The sequence below is a fragment of the Cucurbita moschata genome, unplaced genomic scaffold, assembly GCF_002738365.1.
Source record: "Cucurbita moschata cultivar Rifu unplaced genomic scaffold, Cmos_1.0 Cmo_Scf00015, whole genome shotgun sequence".
Lineage (NCBI taxonomy): Eukaryota > Viridiplantae > Streptophyta > Magnoliopsida > Cucurbitales > Cucurbitaceae > Cucurbita > Cucurbita moschata.
Genome location: NW_019268531.1, coordinates 2,894,697 through 2,910,902, shown reverse-complemented (window position 1 = coordinate 2,910,902; position 16,206 = coordinate 2,894,697). Strand labels below are relative to the sequence as shown.

General features: G+C 38.3%; 3 protein-coding genes and 1 long non-coding RNA gene across 5 annotated transcripts; all 4 read right to left on the bottom strand.

Annotated features, from left to right (window-relative positions):
• Positions 1-684: 684 nt before the first annotated feature.
• Positions 685-1,207, bottom strand: LOC111453289. The gene is made up of 3 exons (XR_002712246.1): positions 1,165-1,207; positions 818-956; positions 685-726 (listed from the first exon to the last, which is right to left on the bottom strand). It is a non-coding gene; the product is annotated as an uncharacterized LOC111453289 (long non-coding RNA).
• A 1,056-nt stretch (positions 1,208-2,263) lies between these two features.
• LOC111453004 (CBS domain-containing protein CBSX5-like) lies at positions 2,264-4,423 on the bottom strand. Its single transcript, XM_023093912.1, has 2 exons — positions 3,975-4,423; positions 2,264-3,310 (listed from the first exon to the last, which is right to left on the bottom strand). Exons 1-2 carry the CDS (start codon positions 4,310-4,312, stop codon positions 2,467-2,469), a joined length of 1,182 nt encoding a protein of 393 aa, XP_022949680.1. The 5' UTR covers positions 4,313-4,423; the 3' UTR covers positions 2,264-2,466.
• A 2,112-nt stretch (positions 4,424-6,535) lies between these two features.
• LOC111453619 (clathrin light chain 1-like) lies at positions 6,536-8,957 on the bottom strand. 2 transcript variants are annotated; one of them, XM_023094782.1, is made up of 3 exons: positions 8,529-8,957; positions 7,296-7,449; positions 6,536-7,207 (listed from the first exon to the last, which is right to left on the bottom strand). In XM_023094782.1, exons 1-3 carry the CDS (start codon positions 8,858-8,860, stop codon positions 6,752-6,754), a joined length of 942 nt encoding a protein of 313 aa, XP_022950550.1. In that variant the 5' UTR covers positions 8,861-8,957; the 3' UTR covers positions 6,536-6,751. The 2 variants fall into 2 exon arrangements, with proteins under 2 accessions (XP_022950550.1, XP_022950551.1); XM_023094783.1 differs by having other exon boundaries at positions 6,536-7,189.
• Positions 8,958-9,829: 872 nt separating this feature from the next.
• LOC111453727 (RNA polymerase II C-terminal domain phosphatase-like 1) lies at positions 9,830-15,849 on the bottom strand. The gene is made up of 13 exons (XM_023094945.1): positions 15,586-15,849; positions 14,505-14,981; positions 13,906-14,116; positions 13,588-13,745; positions 13,411-13,481; positions 13,143-13,248; positions 12,895-12,978; positions 12,003-12,545; positions 11,824-11,887; positions 11,315-11,442; positions 11,155-11,208; positions 10,609-10,705; positions 9,830-10,505 (listed from the first exon to the last, which is right to left on the bottom strand). Exons 1-13 carry the CDS (start codon positions 15,847-15,849, stop codon positions 10,378-10,380), a joined length of 2,385 nt encoding a protein of 794 aa, XP_022950713.1. The 3' UTR covers positions 9,830-10,377.
• Between the last annotated feature and the right edge of the window lie 357 nt (positions 15,850-16,206).

The following is a 16,206-nucleotide window of genomic DNA, read 5'->3' as shown; positions in this document are numbered from 1 at the left end:
TAGATTACTCAGTAAGTAGCTAGCTTATCATTCACGGGTTCATAACTAATCTTTCCAGGTGTTTTTACGTTTTATTCACTACTGACTCCTATTTCTCTTACTAGGGTCATCTGTTCGTTAATGAAGTATCTCAGCTACCTCCAGCTAGGTTACTGACTCTCCTTCGATATGCTTATCTAAAATTTTCGGACTCGTATGTAAGACTCGCTCTCGGTCAAATACGGCCCGTCTACTAATTGCTCTGGCGGCCTGTTTATCTCATATACTAACGGTCAGGAGTACTCATGCTCCCTAACTTAGCACACAGCGCGTTGGCCAGGAACTCCGCGGGAATTAGTAGACTATCATACTCATATAAATAAGCCATAGCTCAACAACCAATAAGCATATCTAGAGTCATAACCTTTCCATTAACATGCATAACATACTCACAGTTACTGCATGCTTTCATACATGTATCATGATCAACACATAGAACATTCTGACAATCATTTATATCATGCTTACATCACAGGCAAGCAGTCATAATATACAATAAACACTAAATATCATCAAAGCTCCTCATAACATATTAAGCTCTTAATCAGGTAAACAACATACTCACATGTTGTAAAACAAGTTAAGAACTAGTTCAAAGGTCGATACGCTACTTACTTGGTTGCGAACTCCTTTTCCCCCTTGAATGTACGTTTAATAGTATTTCAACACAATTCCTTCCTATTAGACCTATATTTTATCAATTTCAACATAAGTATAGACCAATTTTGATAGGACAGGTCAAAAGGAGTCGAACGGGACAAACCGGGAGCCAAAATACCTTCTCACGCGCCCTCACGCGCCAACACAAGGTCGGGGTTCGTTTCTCACGCGCCTGATCCACGCACAATCGCACTTCCACTCGCGGCCTCCCACGCGCCTCGCGTGTCCTTCACGCGCTCGTCTTCAACCTCTCCTCCCTGCAATTTTTCCCAATCTTTTCCTTTAATACCCGTTGTGTCCCGAAGCAAAAATTTCATCTCTACAGCTCGAATTTCGTTCTGATTTCTTCTACAACTTTATAGATCTTCTAACTACGGTTCTAACAAGCCTTATTTCATAACTTATTATGAAGTATGAATCAAGATATCGAGATTTAAAAGTTCGGTGATATGGGTTTTTCGTTACCTTCGAATCACCGTCCGATTCAGCTCGTGGCCGTATCCCCTTCCTCAAATGATTCCTCAGCAACAACCCCTCTTCCTTTACCCTCGATTGATGTCCAATTTTAAGCAACCAAAACTCGAATTCTCAAAAATTTCCTCCTCTGTTTTTTTGGGTTTTTCGCTAATCACCATTCTTCGTTTTTTCTTCCTTTTTAAAGCCTAATCAAGCCCTAATACGCTTCCACATCCTCTAATCATCCACTCATTTTTTCTTCCTTTTTAAAGCCTAATCAAGCCCTAATACGCTTCCACATCCTCTAATCATCCACTCATCCATCCCACACCTCCAGCTACGCGTCCGCCGCCCCTCATCCCCCTTTACAGCAGCTGCTTCGTTTTTTTATTATTATTATTATTATTATTATTATTATTATTATTATTATTATTATTATTATTATTATTATTATCATCATCATCATCATCATCAAACACACAACACATAAATACAAAATACATATTATCATTATTTTAGGTTGTTACAATGATAAAGAGAAATTGATGTTTATCGACAAGTTTCTGATGGTTTATATCATATTTTTCATATAGAAGTAGTCATTTATAAAATAAACAATGAATGAGCTCTTGTATCTAGTCCGTTCCTAACTGAAAAACCAAGTCAATCCATTCGTATGTTTCAAACGATGCACTATAGAATTGTGAGATCTCACATTGGTTGGAGAGAGAAATAAAACATTTCTCGTAAGGATGTGGAAACTTCTCCCTAGTAGATACATTTTAAAACGAGGCTGATGGTGATATCTAATTGGCCAAAGCAAACAATATATACATATTTAATTGGCCAAAGCAAACAATATATACATTTTAAAACTATAAGGCTGATGGCGATATCTAATTGGCCAAAGCAAACAATATATGTTAGTGGTGAGTTTGAGCTGTTACAAATTGTATCAATGAGTACGTTGGGCTCCCAAGGGAGTGGATTGTGAGATCTTACGTGAGTGTGGAAACCTCTTTCTAGTAGACGTGTTTTAAAATCGTGAAACTGACGACGATACTGTTACAAAAATAATTCAGATTTCAAAGTCTCATAGATGCTTCTTGAAAAAGGAAGTTTAGAAAGCTGCAATAATCTACAGTTATCATAAGAACTGGTAGAAAGTGAGTCTCTACGTGTTAAGGATTTACATTGGATCCAAAATAAAGTAAGCGAAATAACACAACTGAGTTCAAAGCCACACCCAATGTAGAACGTTATTATTGTAGTTTCGGGTTAAGATTAGGCAAAGCTGTTGCTGATGTCCTTTTAACGCAAGGATTTCAAGTGCTCCTGGAAAATCTTCAGCATCGATGCAAACGTGATGATACCAACCAAGGCTCCATCTTCTTCGATCACCCACATACTTGCAACACGGCGCGCAAGAGCTTGAATCATCACTGCCACCAATGAACTCCGGGGATTGCACACAGCAGCCTCTGAGCTCCTCACTTGCCTGGTTGAACACCTTCGTAACTTTCCACCGCTTCCCCAGCTAGAGACAGAATCATCATCTGAGGAAGATGAATAAAATGAAGAACATGAGAATATTGGTGTCTCTTCTTCCACCCAGTCCAACAGTGCCCCTAAGTCTCTTTCTTCCAGTCTGTCTTTGATCAAATGAACCAAATCCTCCGGTGGGTTACCATAGTCAACATACGCCATTAGCTCACCTGCTGAAAGTGTTGCAATCGCAGCCGTTACAGTTACATCACAAGAATTCATTGTGAGGGGTGAGATTTCTCCGATCAACTTCCCATCTGAATCGACAATTGCAACGGAGGATTGCTGGATGATGGCTTGAGAAAGGAGGGGCAGGGCAGAAAATGCAGGATCGTCGTAGTGTACAGCAAGGATGTTGGCTGTGTCGATGGCGTTGAGGGAATTAATGGGAGTGATGGAGGTTGGGCAAAAAAGCCCAATAGAGTTGAGGAGGTAACGGATTATGTCCTCTTGGGTGAGCCAACAGTATTCAAGGACATTGTGAAGCGGGCAGTCGAATGGTGCAACTTCCTTGAGAACCTTCTTTCTAGACTTTGCAGAGGTTTTAGTTTGAATTGGGACTACGAGATTTTGCGCGCCTTCGAGGAGGAGATCTATGGCTTCCACCAAGCTGAAAGTTATCGGAGAAAGCTATCAGTTTATACATTAAAAGCGATATATATTTCGGCTACATGGAAGAATTGGTAAACGAAATGACTCCTGACATTAGAATTCTGCACAATCAGCCTTTTGTTCGAAGCTTCTAGGATCATCGTTATCGATCGATTAAGCTCTAATATTGTAGAGAAATTCAGTTTTCTAATGCAGATTATAGGAGACGATTGAGAATATCATAAAAGTTTCAGAGGAAGCACAGAGGATTATTAATTCAAAAGTCATGCAGAAAGCCAACAAGAAAATCTAGCTAAGAAAAAATTGGATAAAGAAGAGAAACAGGAAATATTATATTCAAATAAAAAATCAATAAACATGGATCATGCTGTTTTGCAGTTCATAGTTCTGAGATTGATTTTCAAGATCAGAGTGAATTACAGAGATGGTGTTTAAATAGGCCGAAATCGAAGGAGATGTAAATGAAAATTGCACGTTTTCGTCATCAACAGAGCAGAGAAAACACGGCAATATTCTATTCCAACTCCAGAGAAACCAAGAACGCAACAAATTTTCCAGGAAAAAAAGCAAACGTGAATCGGAATACAAAAACAAGAAAATTCAAAACGGAAGAACAATATATACTCGAACAAGATAAAGTGAAGGAAAACAGAATTACGCACCTAGCATGAGGCTCTAAATACCTAACGACGACAGGAACCTCAGGAATGAGAATCGAAACATAAGATTGAAGCGCGACGGCAGGTTGCGAGAGGTTCTCTTCTCTACAAAGGAATAAGATAACATCAACAACAGAAACCTTGCCAATACATCGGCAATCATGATCGGAGATAGTTTTAGAGGAATGGCAGGCGCAACTCCAAACGCTGATGTGGTTTTGACGGAGCCTCTTGAGCACAGAGAGGGCGTGGGCGAGTGTGGCGGAGACAGGGATAGACCTTAGTGGAGGCTTTCCAAGGCATATGTCAGAGACCTCATGAGCCAATAACCTCATAGCCATGCACAAGCAGGAAGACGAACACAGAGGAGAGAGAAACTGAGGTTGAAGAAGCTTCTAGAGAGAGAGAGAGAGAGAGAGAGGAGGAGGAAGACGCTCGTGAGTTCGTTTCTAACTTCATTCCACTATTATTGTGAAGAGGACGATCGCTTTTGCATTTTAAAATCAGTTTTTTTTGTTTTTTTTAAATTAAAAAAAAGAGGTTAAAGGTCAGTTACTTTAAATGCACGTAAACAACACGCGGGTATGAAAGCGCGTGACGGTTTTTAACATTGGGTTGTAACCATTAATAATTACCGCAAGGCTAAAACAACCGCAGCCGTAACTTGTTTGTAAATGTCAAAAATTTACTGGCTGTGTGGGTCCCACTCATAATTTAATTGAATTATTAAAAAAAAAATATATGTGATGTGGTATAGAGGTTATCTCTAACCAAAGATCCACGCTAGCTAGTAGATAGCCTGTGCTAGGTGAAGGTTTTCACACATTTATAATTAGTAGTTTGTTCTCCTCCTCAACTAACGTGGGACATCATAGCCCAAAGAAGACAATATCTGCTAGCGGTGGATCTGGGCATTACTAATGGTATCAAAGCCAGATACCGAATGATGTGTCAATCTTTTCGTTGTTCCCCGGAAAGAGGACAATATCTGCTACAGTTGATTTGGGGTGTTACTAATAGTTAAGAGCGAGATATCGGACGGTGTGTCAGTCTTCTCATTGTTTTTCAAAGGGGGTAGACACAAGGTGGTGTGTCAGTAAGGACGCTGGCCCTAAACGGGGTGAATTTGGGGGAGGTCCCACATTGATTCGGGAAGGAAAGAGTGCCAGTGAGGACGCTAGGCCCCAAAGGGGGTGGATTTGGGGGTGGTCCCACATCGATTAGGGGAAGGAAAGAGTGCCAGCGAGGACACTAGCCCCAAGAGGGGTGGATTGTGACGTCTCACATTGGTTGGGGAGGAGAACAAACCATCCTTTATAAGGGTGTGGAAACTTTCTCCTAGCAGACACGTTTTAAAGCCTTAAGGGGAAGTCCGAAAGGGAAAGCCCAAAGAGGACAATATCTGCTAGCAGTGGATCTGGGGCGTTATATTATCGATATTTTTATTGCATTATAAAAAATCGACAAAAATAATTAAATTACATTATCGATAATGAATATGTAGTGCGGTTGATGGCTGTCTTGTAATTTGGGAAAACTTGGAGGTGATTAAAGCGGGATGTGCCAAGTCATTTGCCCCAATTCCACCTGGCAATATTTTGGTCATATTCGTTGAAAAAGAAAGACTTGTTTTAAAGGAGCTGGAATCTGACGTGGATTTTATAATTGGAATTGAAAAAAAATTGGGAGGTTCTATGTTCCATAGTGAGTTTTGAGTATCCGACAAAGAAGACGTAGGCAATGCCTAGGGTTGACAGTGAAGGGGTGATGTGTGGGGCCAGCTTTAAGGTTGATGTCCAGTCAAGTGTTCACAGCATGCCACGTGTTGGGAGTGAAGCCAACTGGGTAGCCTGGGGTTCACATGCTTGATTCACATTTCCAATTTTTTTTTTTTTTTTTCTCTAATTTCTGGTTCCTTGCACTTGGGGATCCTTTGATTTTTCACATGTTTTGCTTCGGTTTGGATTCATGAAAAAGAAAAGTAAATGATTTTACATTAATGCCCCCACATAGTTGAAAAGGAGAGAAGAACGGAACCTTTTTCACAAGAGTGTGGAAACCTCTCCCTAATAGAAAACTTCGAGGAAAAGTCCACAAGAGAAAGCTCAAAGAGAACGGTGGGAAAACCTCTCCGTAATAGAATACCTTGAAGGAAAGTCCAGAAGAGAAAGCTCAAAGAGAGCGGTAGGAAAACCTCTCCCTAATAGAAAACCTTGAAGAGAAGTCCGAAAGAGAAAGCTCAAGGAGAGCGGTGAGAAAACCTCTCTCTACTAGAAAACCTTGAAGAAAAGTCCGGAAGAGAAAGCTCAAAGAGAGTGGTGGGAAAACCTCTCCTTAATAGAAAACCTTGAAGGAAAGTCCAAAAGAGGAAGCTCAAAGAGGGCGGTGGGCTTATATGAAATACATTTTAGTTTTTGTATACATAAGCTTAAAAAACGTAGCTTACCTTAAGAACAAGAAATTTAGTACTCAGCACAAACAGAAACAATCTGAATGGATAAACAAGCCATGATTACAGAACCAAACATCATCTACTGTGGAAATGAAGAAATAATTTGGGAATGTAAAAAACAGAACCTGGACAAGTCCAAAAGATAATGCCACTAGAGAAGAGACCGTCATAAGGTACAGAAGAATAAATGTTGTATAATAAGAGATCACAACTGATTACACATTCAAATCCAAGGATAGACAAACAAACGAAAACAACGAAGCCTCAAAGGAAAAAAAGTAAAAAGTATTGAGCAGAAGGAAGCTGATAATGGCTATGGCTATGTCCTTTATGTGGCAATTTGATCCTCAGCGGCAGTTGGTTCTTGAGGTTTGTGAGAACTGCCATTGGCATTGGCAGTGGCAGTGGCAGCTCCAGGTGCAGGATCAGATGATGCTTTTGTTGCTGCTGCTGCTGCTGCATCCTTTTCTTTTTTGGCATCCTTTCCATCCTTTGCATCTTTGGCATCCTTGGCATCCTTGGCAGGTGGGGGAGGGGGTGGCTTCATATGAGGTGGGGGTGTGTGCTTCAATTTTACGAGAATTTGACGCATTCTCGAAAGGTCGGTTGGCTTCCCAGGCTTCGGACCTTGAACAACCATTATAGATGGTTTCTTTTCTTCATCCTTCTTCTTTCCTCTCTTTTTCTCAATATTAGGAACTTCGTTGGGAATTAGTTCTGCAATTGCTTTCCAGTATTGTTTATCAGCCTCTTTATGAAACTTCTCCTGGTTTTCCAAGTATAACTGCTCCCAAAATGCAATGCAAAAATGTATACTAAGAAACCAGAGCTGGAGAACAAAAACAAACACAAAAGAATTGTACTTATTATACCTTCTCTCTTTCTCTGTTGTTAACTTTCTTACTCTCAACATTAAGCTTCCTTTTCTCATAGAAACCTATTTTATACTCCTCGGCTTCTTCAATTATTTTGATTCTCAATTCTTTCTCCCTTTTCTCCTTCTCTTCAAGTTCAATGGCATTTTGGCTGCACCAGCAAAACCCATTATTTCTTAAGTTCAAATTGGAAAGACAGAAGATATATACTTGAAATACAACTTCAAGGAACTCAAATTGGCCATCAAAAAACAAATTTCACTTTCTGCTATCTAAAGGGGAAAAGGTCGTCAACCAAACAACAGAGAGAGATAAATAACGAGTTCCAAAGATTTCAATTGAAGATCTACTTCATGCAATTGCTGTGTTAAGAATCCCTCATGCGTTTTTTGTAATGGTTCCATCCTAAACACGGCAAACTACTCCAAACAAAAACAAAAAATTCATAACATGGGTCATGGCTAAATCGTATAATCCATAGTTATCTTACCGGAGATTTACCGGAACTTGCTAGAACTTCCACGGTTCCACATAGATCAACAACAATATAGACCCACTAATAATAGTAATTTGACTTGTGTGGCTATGGCCCTGACTGTTCTACTAATATTCCGCTGAAATTCCGCTTAAACTTCCACATAGATCGACAACACATACACCCACTGATAATTAGTAATTTGAGTTTAATGGCTATGTCCCTGACTGATCTACTGATATTCCGCTGGAATTCAGCTTGAACTTCCAGAGATTTACCTAAACTCTGTTTGTACTTCCACATATATCAACAACAACATAGACCCACTAATAATGAGCAAATCGACTTAATCACTTGTCCCTGACTAATCTACTAATATAAACCTCGATCAAAGCTCACTGAAGCGGTAGATTCTTCATCTAACTATACTAATTGAGGTACAGAAGTCCCTAGATCTAAGTTCTTTAATTCACCACATTTTAATGCAAATTGATCAATATAATTTCCCTCATCAAATCTGTCTGTTCAGAACTAGGAAGACAGAATGGAGAAATAGTCCAGATCAATCAGTGTTATCAAGTAAAAACACAACAAGGAGATGAACGGTAGAGAACCGAAGTTGTTCACAAAATAATCAGATCTAAACCGATACTGAGGTACAAAGTAGCAGCAGCAGCAGCAGCAGCAGAAGAAGATCAAGAAGAAGAAAAAACTCGCCAAGAAACCTAAAAAAACTGAGGGTCTCAAGATCTTACCGACGCCATTCACGAAGAGCATATCCTTCTTCCACGCCCATCTCGGTGGGAGGCGGAAGAATTGGACCATCCGATACGAAAACACCATCACCAACTTCCTCCTCAGCCGCGCCATAGCCGTTTCCATTTCCATTCTCCATATGAATCGGATCAAACGGAGCCTGGGAGTAGTTAGGGCTCGGATCGTCGAATCCGAAGACATCCGGCGACGCAGGAGTGTGCTCAACGCTTACATCGGCGTCCCCAGGGAAGCCGCCGGAGAAATTGGTGTAGGATCCGTAACCGCCATAGCTGTCTTCACCGTCCATACTGTAGGCGTCGAAGGCGGACATTTTTGCGCTCTCCAACACCGCAGAGATGGCCTTTATGGGTTGGGTTTGTCAATGAGAAAAACACGGGGACGACTCGCTGGACTCTCTTTAGAGCTAATTTGACCCTTTTATATGCTTTACACATTTTAACAAATTTTCAATTATTCTTTTTTCCAAACTCCTTTTATTTTTTTTAGTACATATATATATATATATATATATATAATCATTAAAATATAAGATAATTGATATTTTATCTATTAAATATATTTGAATTGACACAGATAATATTTAAGATTAATAGTTTACTTTTTAAATAATTAGTATCTTATCTATTAACTATGATTGATTTGTTGCAAATTTAAATATTTTAACATTCAACATTAATGTTTTATATGGTTAATAAAGATTTAAGAATATAAGGTTAAGGAATTATAATATAGTTTAATTGTATTATCACTTATCTTATATATTATTTTTATGGGACGATGCAATGAAATTTTGTATCTATCAAATGAATGCATCTTCGGTAGATGTATGAAGATTTATTTGATTTATAACTCTCATTTATTTAATTTCCATTTCCATGTTTTTATTTTTAGAATCATCTTGATTCATGTATCCATTACATTGATTTGGTTTCCATTTTCATGTTTTTATTCAGATTTTCACATTACATGTATAAATTTTGAGTGTCATTTTATATTTGTTGAGTGACATTTGGGAGTGACTACGTGTAGATCTAGAAAAATTTCATCTCTCTAATGACATTGTGAGAATCATTTTATACTATTCTGAATTGAGAAACTTAGCAGCAAGAACAACTCCGATAATCATTTTATCTTGTATTCAAAACAATCTAAAAATGGTACGTATTTAAAACCCAGTCAGAAATGGTATTCAAAGAAAAAAAACTCACTTTACAACCCTACATCGTTCATCGTTCTTGAGCTCGGAACGTCGATGGGGACCTAACTGTTCATTGAGATATGGAACATAAAATAAAGGGTTAGTTTGCTATATAATGTGAATATAATGAGTCAGCAGATCAAGAAAACATTCCTGAATACCAGTAAAAGTTTTCGACCTGAGCTCAATCAAATAAATATTAACAAAAAAAAGAACACTAGATTTGCTATATTGGAGTGAACAAGTCGGCAAAGCAGAGCATGAATTACAGGCTTCTGCAACCTTTTAACAGCAAGGGCTTCAGCTCGATGGGAGGAAAAATTTAAGTAAAGAGCAGGCGGCTATTTGTGGCTCATCTCAACCTTGAGGTAAAAAACATTTCACAGGGAGAGACATTGTCGTGTCACAACGAGTTCGTGCTGCTGCTGCTATATCAGAAGAAACTGAATGATCTTGTGATTTGGCTAGTCGTGATCGAGACGACGTCTAGCACAAGGTGGGGTATTGTTTGTTAGTCCAACATGCTCTGAGTCTTCATGACCTTTAATAACCTCAAATATCCTGAAACATGCTTTTTTACAAGAGGGTCAAACATATATGTTCATAAAACAGAAGCATTTTTGGAATGTTCATTTAGGTTTTGGAAGATTCCCGTGGAAGTCCGTCCTCATTCGTTTTCCAGATCCATTGTCGTTAGGAAATTTGTTCATATCGTTTGCAGACGTCGAGTCGGCCTTACAACGCGATACGTAAACATCTGCAAAACATAACGTAGTTTATATGTCACAGCCAGATTCACACCTTAGGAGGAGTTGTTTTTCATATAAATAATAGTAAGAGAAGAAAGGAGGAGTACATACTAGCCAAATTCTTTATAGAACCTTCAGCAGCATGTCGCTGCGCTTCCCTTCTTGTTTTGCCAATTCCTTCACCAATTTTCTCTCCCACAAACCATGCCTACAAAAATCAAGGAAACAGGTTCATATGCTCTACATAATCAGAACAAGTGGAGACAAGCAGGCCTATAATAGAAGAAATCATTTAAAAAACACCCTTATTCTTACACAAGTTAAGTTGCAATTCACAAACGTTTCAAAACTACGTTTGGAGCACAAATCATTTAGCGTTTCGAACAAAAATTAGGATCATTGCTCGCCACATCATACAAGGTCTCAGTTTGCAGAAAAAACTCTGAAGGAACGAAAGTTCAAGGGTTATATTGCAACTTTTCGAACAATAAGGGTGTTTTTTAAACAAATGACAAAGCTCCGGATACTATTCATATAATTCAGCCAAAAATTTATCAAGATTAGCGTCCGGGATTTTGTTGAAGAAATTACTTAAACTCATTCTGATCAAAGATTTTAAAACCAAAAAAGAACATGAAAGTGGAAATCATAAATTACCTCAACAGCGAACTGTAGATCTGTGCTGGAGACTAATGCCGGCTTAAATTCCACCTACAAGTTTTTTTCAACTCTCAAGGACTGGCTAGACTAGGGAGTAGCAAATGCATAACCTGCGAACTTCAACTTTCTATAAAGGAAAAGGTTGGCCTCATATTACCTTGGTGCCAAACTTCATTGCAATTTCCTGTAGAGCTCCAACAGGAGTTTCACTCCAGATGGAGCGTCCAGATTCAATGTCATTCTCTCGACTTCTTGAAGATGATTGATTCATTGGAATCTCATCACCTTTAAAAATGCAATACAAAACGTAGCATAACCTCAATGAAATATAATAATAACTAACATGATAATTATTCACAAAATGCTGGCTAGAGAAACAAAAACAATGATTATCAAAGAAAAAACTCGCCCAAAAGTAAAACCCATGGTTCAAAACAAAAACAATGATTATCAAAGATAAAGGGTTCGACTCTTTTTGAATGTTAATCAAAGAGAAAATGAGAGATCGGGTCTCAAGTAGTAACAGTCAGCAAACAAATAATGACCCCTGAGCATTTAATATGAGAAAGAAAAAAAAAAAAGAGGAAGAGAAAAAGAAATTGAAACTAAAAAAATTTGAAACGAAAGTAAGAAAATCGACAAATAAGTGTGTCAAACATGGTTCACCTGAAAAGGCAGGATAACTAGATGGCCTTCGACTTACTCTCACACGATCATCTCTATAAAAAGCCTGCGTGTTGATTAAAAACGACACTGAAGAATTATACAGTAGCTTTTCTCCTTGAAAAAAGGGGGAGTCGGAGGGAAAACTTCATGGATAGAAAATGAGCCAATAATCTAATTACCTCTTTTGACAATCTCTGATTTTCATGAGGAATTCTATCAGGTGGAAAGGAACTGTCATTCTTGGGAAAAAATGAAGGATGATTAGACCTATGCTTCTCTCTGATCGGTTCTTCATCTACAGGGAACTCTTTGCGTGTCCAACTTAGTTGTAATGGGCTCATTTCTTCTTCCATTGGAGACCAACTACCACGTGGTTGTGCACGTGGACCAACAACCTGTGGTAATGGAGGAGGCCTCCCTAAGAATGCAGGTTCACTTGATTGACGCTCTCTTGTATCTTGTCCATGTTGCAATATAAGTAGTCTACGCCTTGTATCAGGATCCAATTCTGATTCTGGTACCTCACCCTCCTCTCTAGCAGGAGAGCTTTGTAAACTTGGTTCAGAGGCGGCCACTTGAGCCACTGAATCAACATGGGGAAGTGGCATGTTAGGATAATATGGCGGAACTGGAACAGTGCCAGAAGCAGAAGCCATTGTATATTGAAGAGAAGGCACTCGTGGATCTGCACTGTTGACAGTTGAAGAGGCCAAAAATGCATCCTGGGGGAAGATGGAAGAGCAATCCTCTTCATATATGTATATTTATGAGTGTATGATAGATAGAGATCTTAAATTGAAGTAATATGCAGTCACAATGACTAATTGATATAGAGTTTAATGATTTTTTTTATGTTTTGCGTTCTTTAGTTCTTTGTAATTCTTGGATTTCTACCAGTCACAATGCCAGAAGCATAATTTTTATTGAATAAAAGTTGCAGAATTCTTTCCTCCTCAAAGAATGTTATGCAAGATATTACTACGTTCACTTTCCATGAACTAATTAGCTCCCTGGTATATGTCAATGAAAGTTTAATTATGAACTCAAACAATAACCGATCTCTGTCAGTACCTTCATTCTTCTATCGACTTCCATGTCTGACATACCATCAAAAGTTAGTGTATCTTTGTTTCCATTAGAGACCGAATATTCGTCCTGAAAAACATAAAAGAAGGGAAAAGAACGAAGCATTTAACAAGTCGAGAAAAAAAATTACAATAAGAAAAGAAGAAGACGGAAGAAGTAATAACACAACCTCATTATCAAACTAAATTTGATTATTTTAGGGGAAAAGAATTAGAGAAAGAATCCCTACTAACCTCTGAGCCGAGATAGTTGCTAACATCAGGTGGAGAGGGAATATCATTGGCATCATCTTCATAAGAAATATTATAAATTTTTTGCAGAAGGACCTCATCAAATTCCCTGAAACCAGCAGAACACCGTGATTAACAAAAGAAAACTGATAACATGCATGAATTTGGACCATCTGCCAGAGTTAAAAACCTTAATTTCCAAATATTAAGAATAAGCATGGTAGAATTCATGTCCTTCTGTAAGGAACTTTAGCAGTCTTTTGAAACATACCTGAAAAAACCACCTCTAACATAGCAGGCAACGTTCCTTGCTACGCATAGAACAGGGACGACATTATTTCCCTACCCAAAAAAAAAAAAAAAGAGGAGAATATGAGATAAAACAAAGTTGCCTGATTTTTTAAGAAATCTTTCAAACTGAAATGCCAAACTGCAAATAAGAATATACTTCGGCATTAGGGGCATAGTAAGGAGCAAATGCAGGAACAACGTGAACTCGAGGTTGATCCTTTTCATCCCACACTTTCAAACGATCATCAATTACCAGAGCCATCTTGGGGTGGCAAAAGCCATCTTGGAAGACATTGAACAATGACTTCCTAGAACCTAATGGCATGGACCAAAAGAATATTAATAAAAATTAACTTGAGAATCTTTAAAATGGTAGAAAGACTATAAAATAAAGCATGACTTTAAGCAGTTTCGGAATATCTCCCTCAACAACAAACTGCCATACTATATATGTCCCTCGGCAAACTGTACTAACCAGACTTGACACAAACAATGCGATCCAGCAATTCCTTGGGATTTATCAAATTTGAATCTGGATCAAGAAGCCTCCACATCTCCAAAGCATAATCCCTTTCAGCCATTGTACACACATAGACCTCAAAACGCTTGCGACCTCTTGCAGTCAAGTAGCTCCGAAGATCTTCCCATGCAGGTCTCAATCTCACAAGAACACTTGTATCACGAATCTATGGAATTTCAGTAGTAGTCGAGTTAATATAACTATCATTCCATGATTTCAAAAAATAGCTTCTAACTTTCATTGCGCAACATACTAGTCTAAATGAAATATCATATAAACAACTCATGCACCACTTAAATGAACCTAATCTTGTCTCAGGCAAACAACATCCGTATTGAATTACTTTCAGTCATTACAGAAAAAGATCCACAGACAAAATAGGTGAATCGTAAAAACATAGAGAATAAACATCCAACATAAGGATACTAGAAAAAGAGCGCAATATGATTGTACATATGAACAATCAATGTGGAAAACAAGTGAACTGTATTTTTTGGTGGTCACTACACAATACTCGAGACAATTAAAGCAAGAGCTGGATTAAACGTAGTTACCTGGGGGTTGATGCGAGTCAGAATGATATTTTTTTCATGCAATCGTATGAGTGGTCGAACAAAAGGTTGGTGATTGTCAGACAATGCAGGAACAACCTCCGATTGACTTTTAATCACTTTTCCATTTTCTATAACCTGGTCATTTTCAGCATATTGCTTTAGAATTAACTTGTCGTCTTGATATCGCTCAACCTCTGCCAGCATGCCCGCAGTACGCTGTGGATCTACTTCACTGCTTATTTTTCGCTGCAGGGCTTCAATTTTATCCTCAAACGAGCGCATTGTATTTGCAACCACAAGTGTCTCATCAAGATCAAATACAATGCCAAGACATCTAAGATTCAGCATGACAAGACATGAATTGTAGAGTCCCATTGCAACATTGAAGCCCCAGAAACATGGATACTGCTTGTCATGATCTCTAGAATACATGGCTACCAAATGTAGCTCCTCCATTCCAAACACCATTATAGCACTCTGTTTGAAGCAAACCCAATCATCAGTTTTAGCAATACATCATATCAAGTATAACAGGCTGAGGAAGAACAGGTCACCGCATTGATGAAAACTAAAACTAGATAAAACATCAGAACCATTAGTAAAATTAGAAGTTTGAAAAATCAACTCCTGGGGCCGACTGAGTTCCCACATGCAATTAACATCTACACAAATTTTCAGCTTATTGCTTTAATTTGCTTGCAGAACAAAATCCTAAGTTTAAAGCCATACTGAAACTACCAGAAGCAAAATCTTCAAAATAACATCACCAGCCAGACATCATGGAGCAAGAAAACAGCACGTCAAATTGCTTCCATAGGTTAAACAATTGAGGATAAGTAGCAGATATCATACAAATTTCAAACAATGTGAGCCAAGATTGCAGCATCATTCTCAACTAAAGTAACAAAGTTTTGTCAATATAATTGGAATGTTTCTATTCTAGTCCTTGTAAGATGAACAAAGTTTGATTTAGAATTCAGATTTTCTTTTTCTGGTTCGTTTTAATCTCTCTCTGGTTTTTTTTCCCCCCCGTACTTGGCCTTTTGGTCTCCTTTCTTATTTTTGAGTTGTGTTTTTATACCTTATTCTCCATGATACACGAGGAGTGCAAAAGATGGAGCGGCATGTCCTGTGACTGCGAGGTCTTTGACTCCATTTTGAAGCAAATTCCAGAGGCTGCAATGGTATGAAGCACCGCAAGTGGTGGGCACCTCTCACTCGGTTGCGAGAAGTGACTTATTCTGATTTCCTTCACTTCGATGTTCTTGTAGCCATTCTTTTCTTCTGGGTAAATCTCTACCTCCCCCAGTAGCTCATCCCCTTGGTAAACCACCGATTTATACATTCTTCCCTCCAATCTCCTTCCTCAATATGTCACACTATTTGGCTTTTTGGCTCTGGAAATTTCATCAAGTTTCTATATAATCCCATAGGTTTCAATGAATTCCTTTCCAGACGATAAGAAATTTTAAAAAGATCATGATCGTCCAGAATGCTTTAGATTTGATCCAGTTTTTGTTGCAAATTAAAACACCGATGCATCAAGAAACAACAGAACAAAACAAGATTCGGTTCTTCTTTTTTTCCTTGGTGGAAAACAAATTTAAGATCCTGATTGATGATGAAGATGATGTTGCGATGATGATGAACAAAAAAAAAAAAAAAAAAAAAAAAAAAAAAAAAAAAAAAAAAAAAAAAAAAA

Bases quoted from the DNA above. Each gene is read 5' to 3' on its own strand.
- LOC111453004 (XM_023093912.1), bottom strand. From the start codon at position 4,312: ATGGCTATGAGGTTATTGGCTCATGAGGTCTCTGACATATGCCTTGGA. The intron at 3,311-3,974 runs GTGCGTAATTCT...GATAACTTTCAG, and splicing joins TATTTAGAGCCTCATGCTAG to CTTGGTGGAAGCCATAGATC.
- LOC111453619 (XM_023094782.1), bottom strand. From the start codon at position 8,860: ATGTCCGCCTTCGACGCCTACAGTATGGACGGTGAAGACAGCTATGGC. The intron at 7,450-8,528 runs GTAAGATCTTGA...TTGCTGGTGCAG, and splicing joins GCTCTTCGTGAATGGCGTCG to CCAAAATGCCATTGAACTTG. The intron at 7,208-7,295 runs GTATAATAAGTA...TTTTGGGAGCAG, and splicing joins ACAACAGAGAAAGAGAGAAG to TTATACTTGGAAAACCAGGA.
- LOC111453727 (XM_023094945.1), bottom strand. From the start codon at position 15,849: ATGTATAAATCGGTGGTTTACCAAGGGGATGAGCTACTGGGGGAGGTA. The intron at 12,979-13,142 runs GTTAGTAGGGAT...TATGTTTTTCAG, and splicing joins GCAACTATCTCGGCTCAGAG to GACGAATATTCGGTCTCTAA. The intron at 11,888-12,002 runs GTAATTAGATTA...ATCAACACGCAG, and splicing joins ATCAGAGATTGTCAAAAGAG to GCTTTTTATAGAGATGATCG.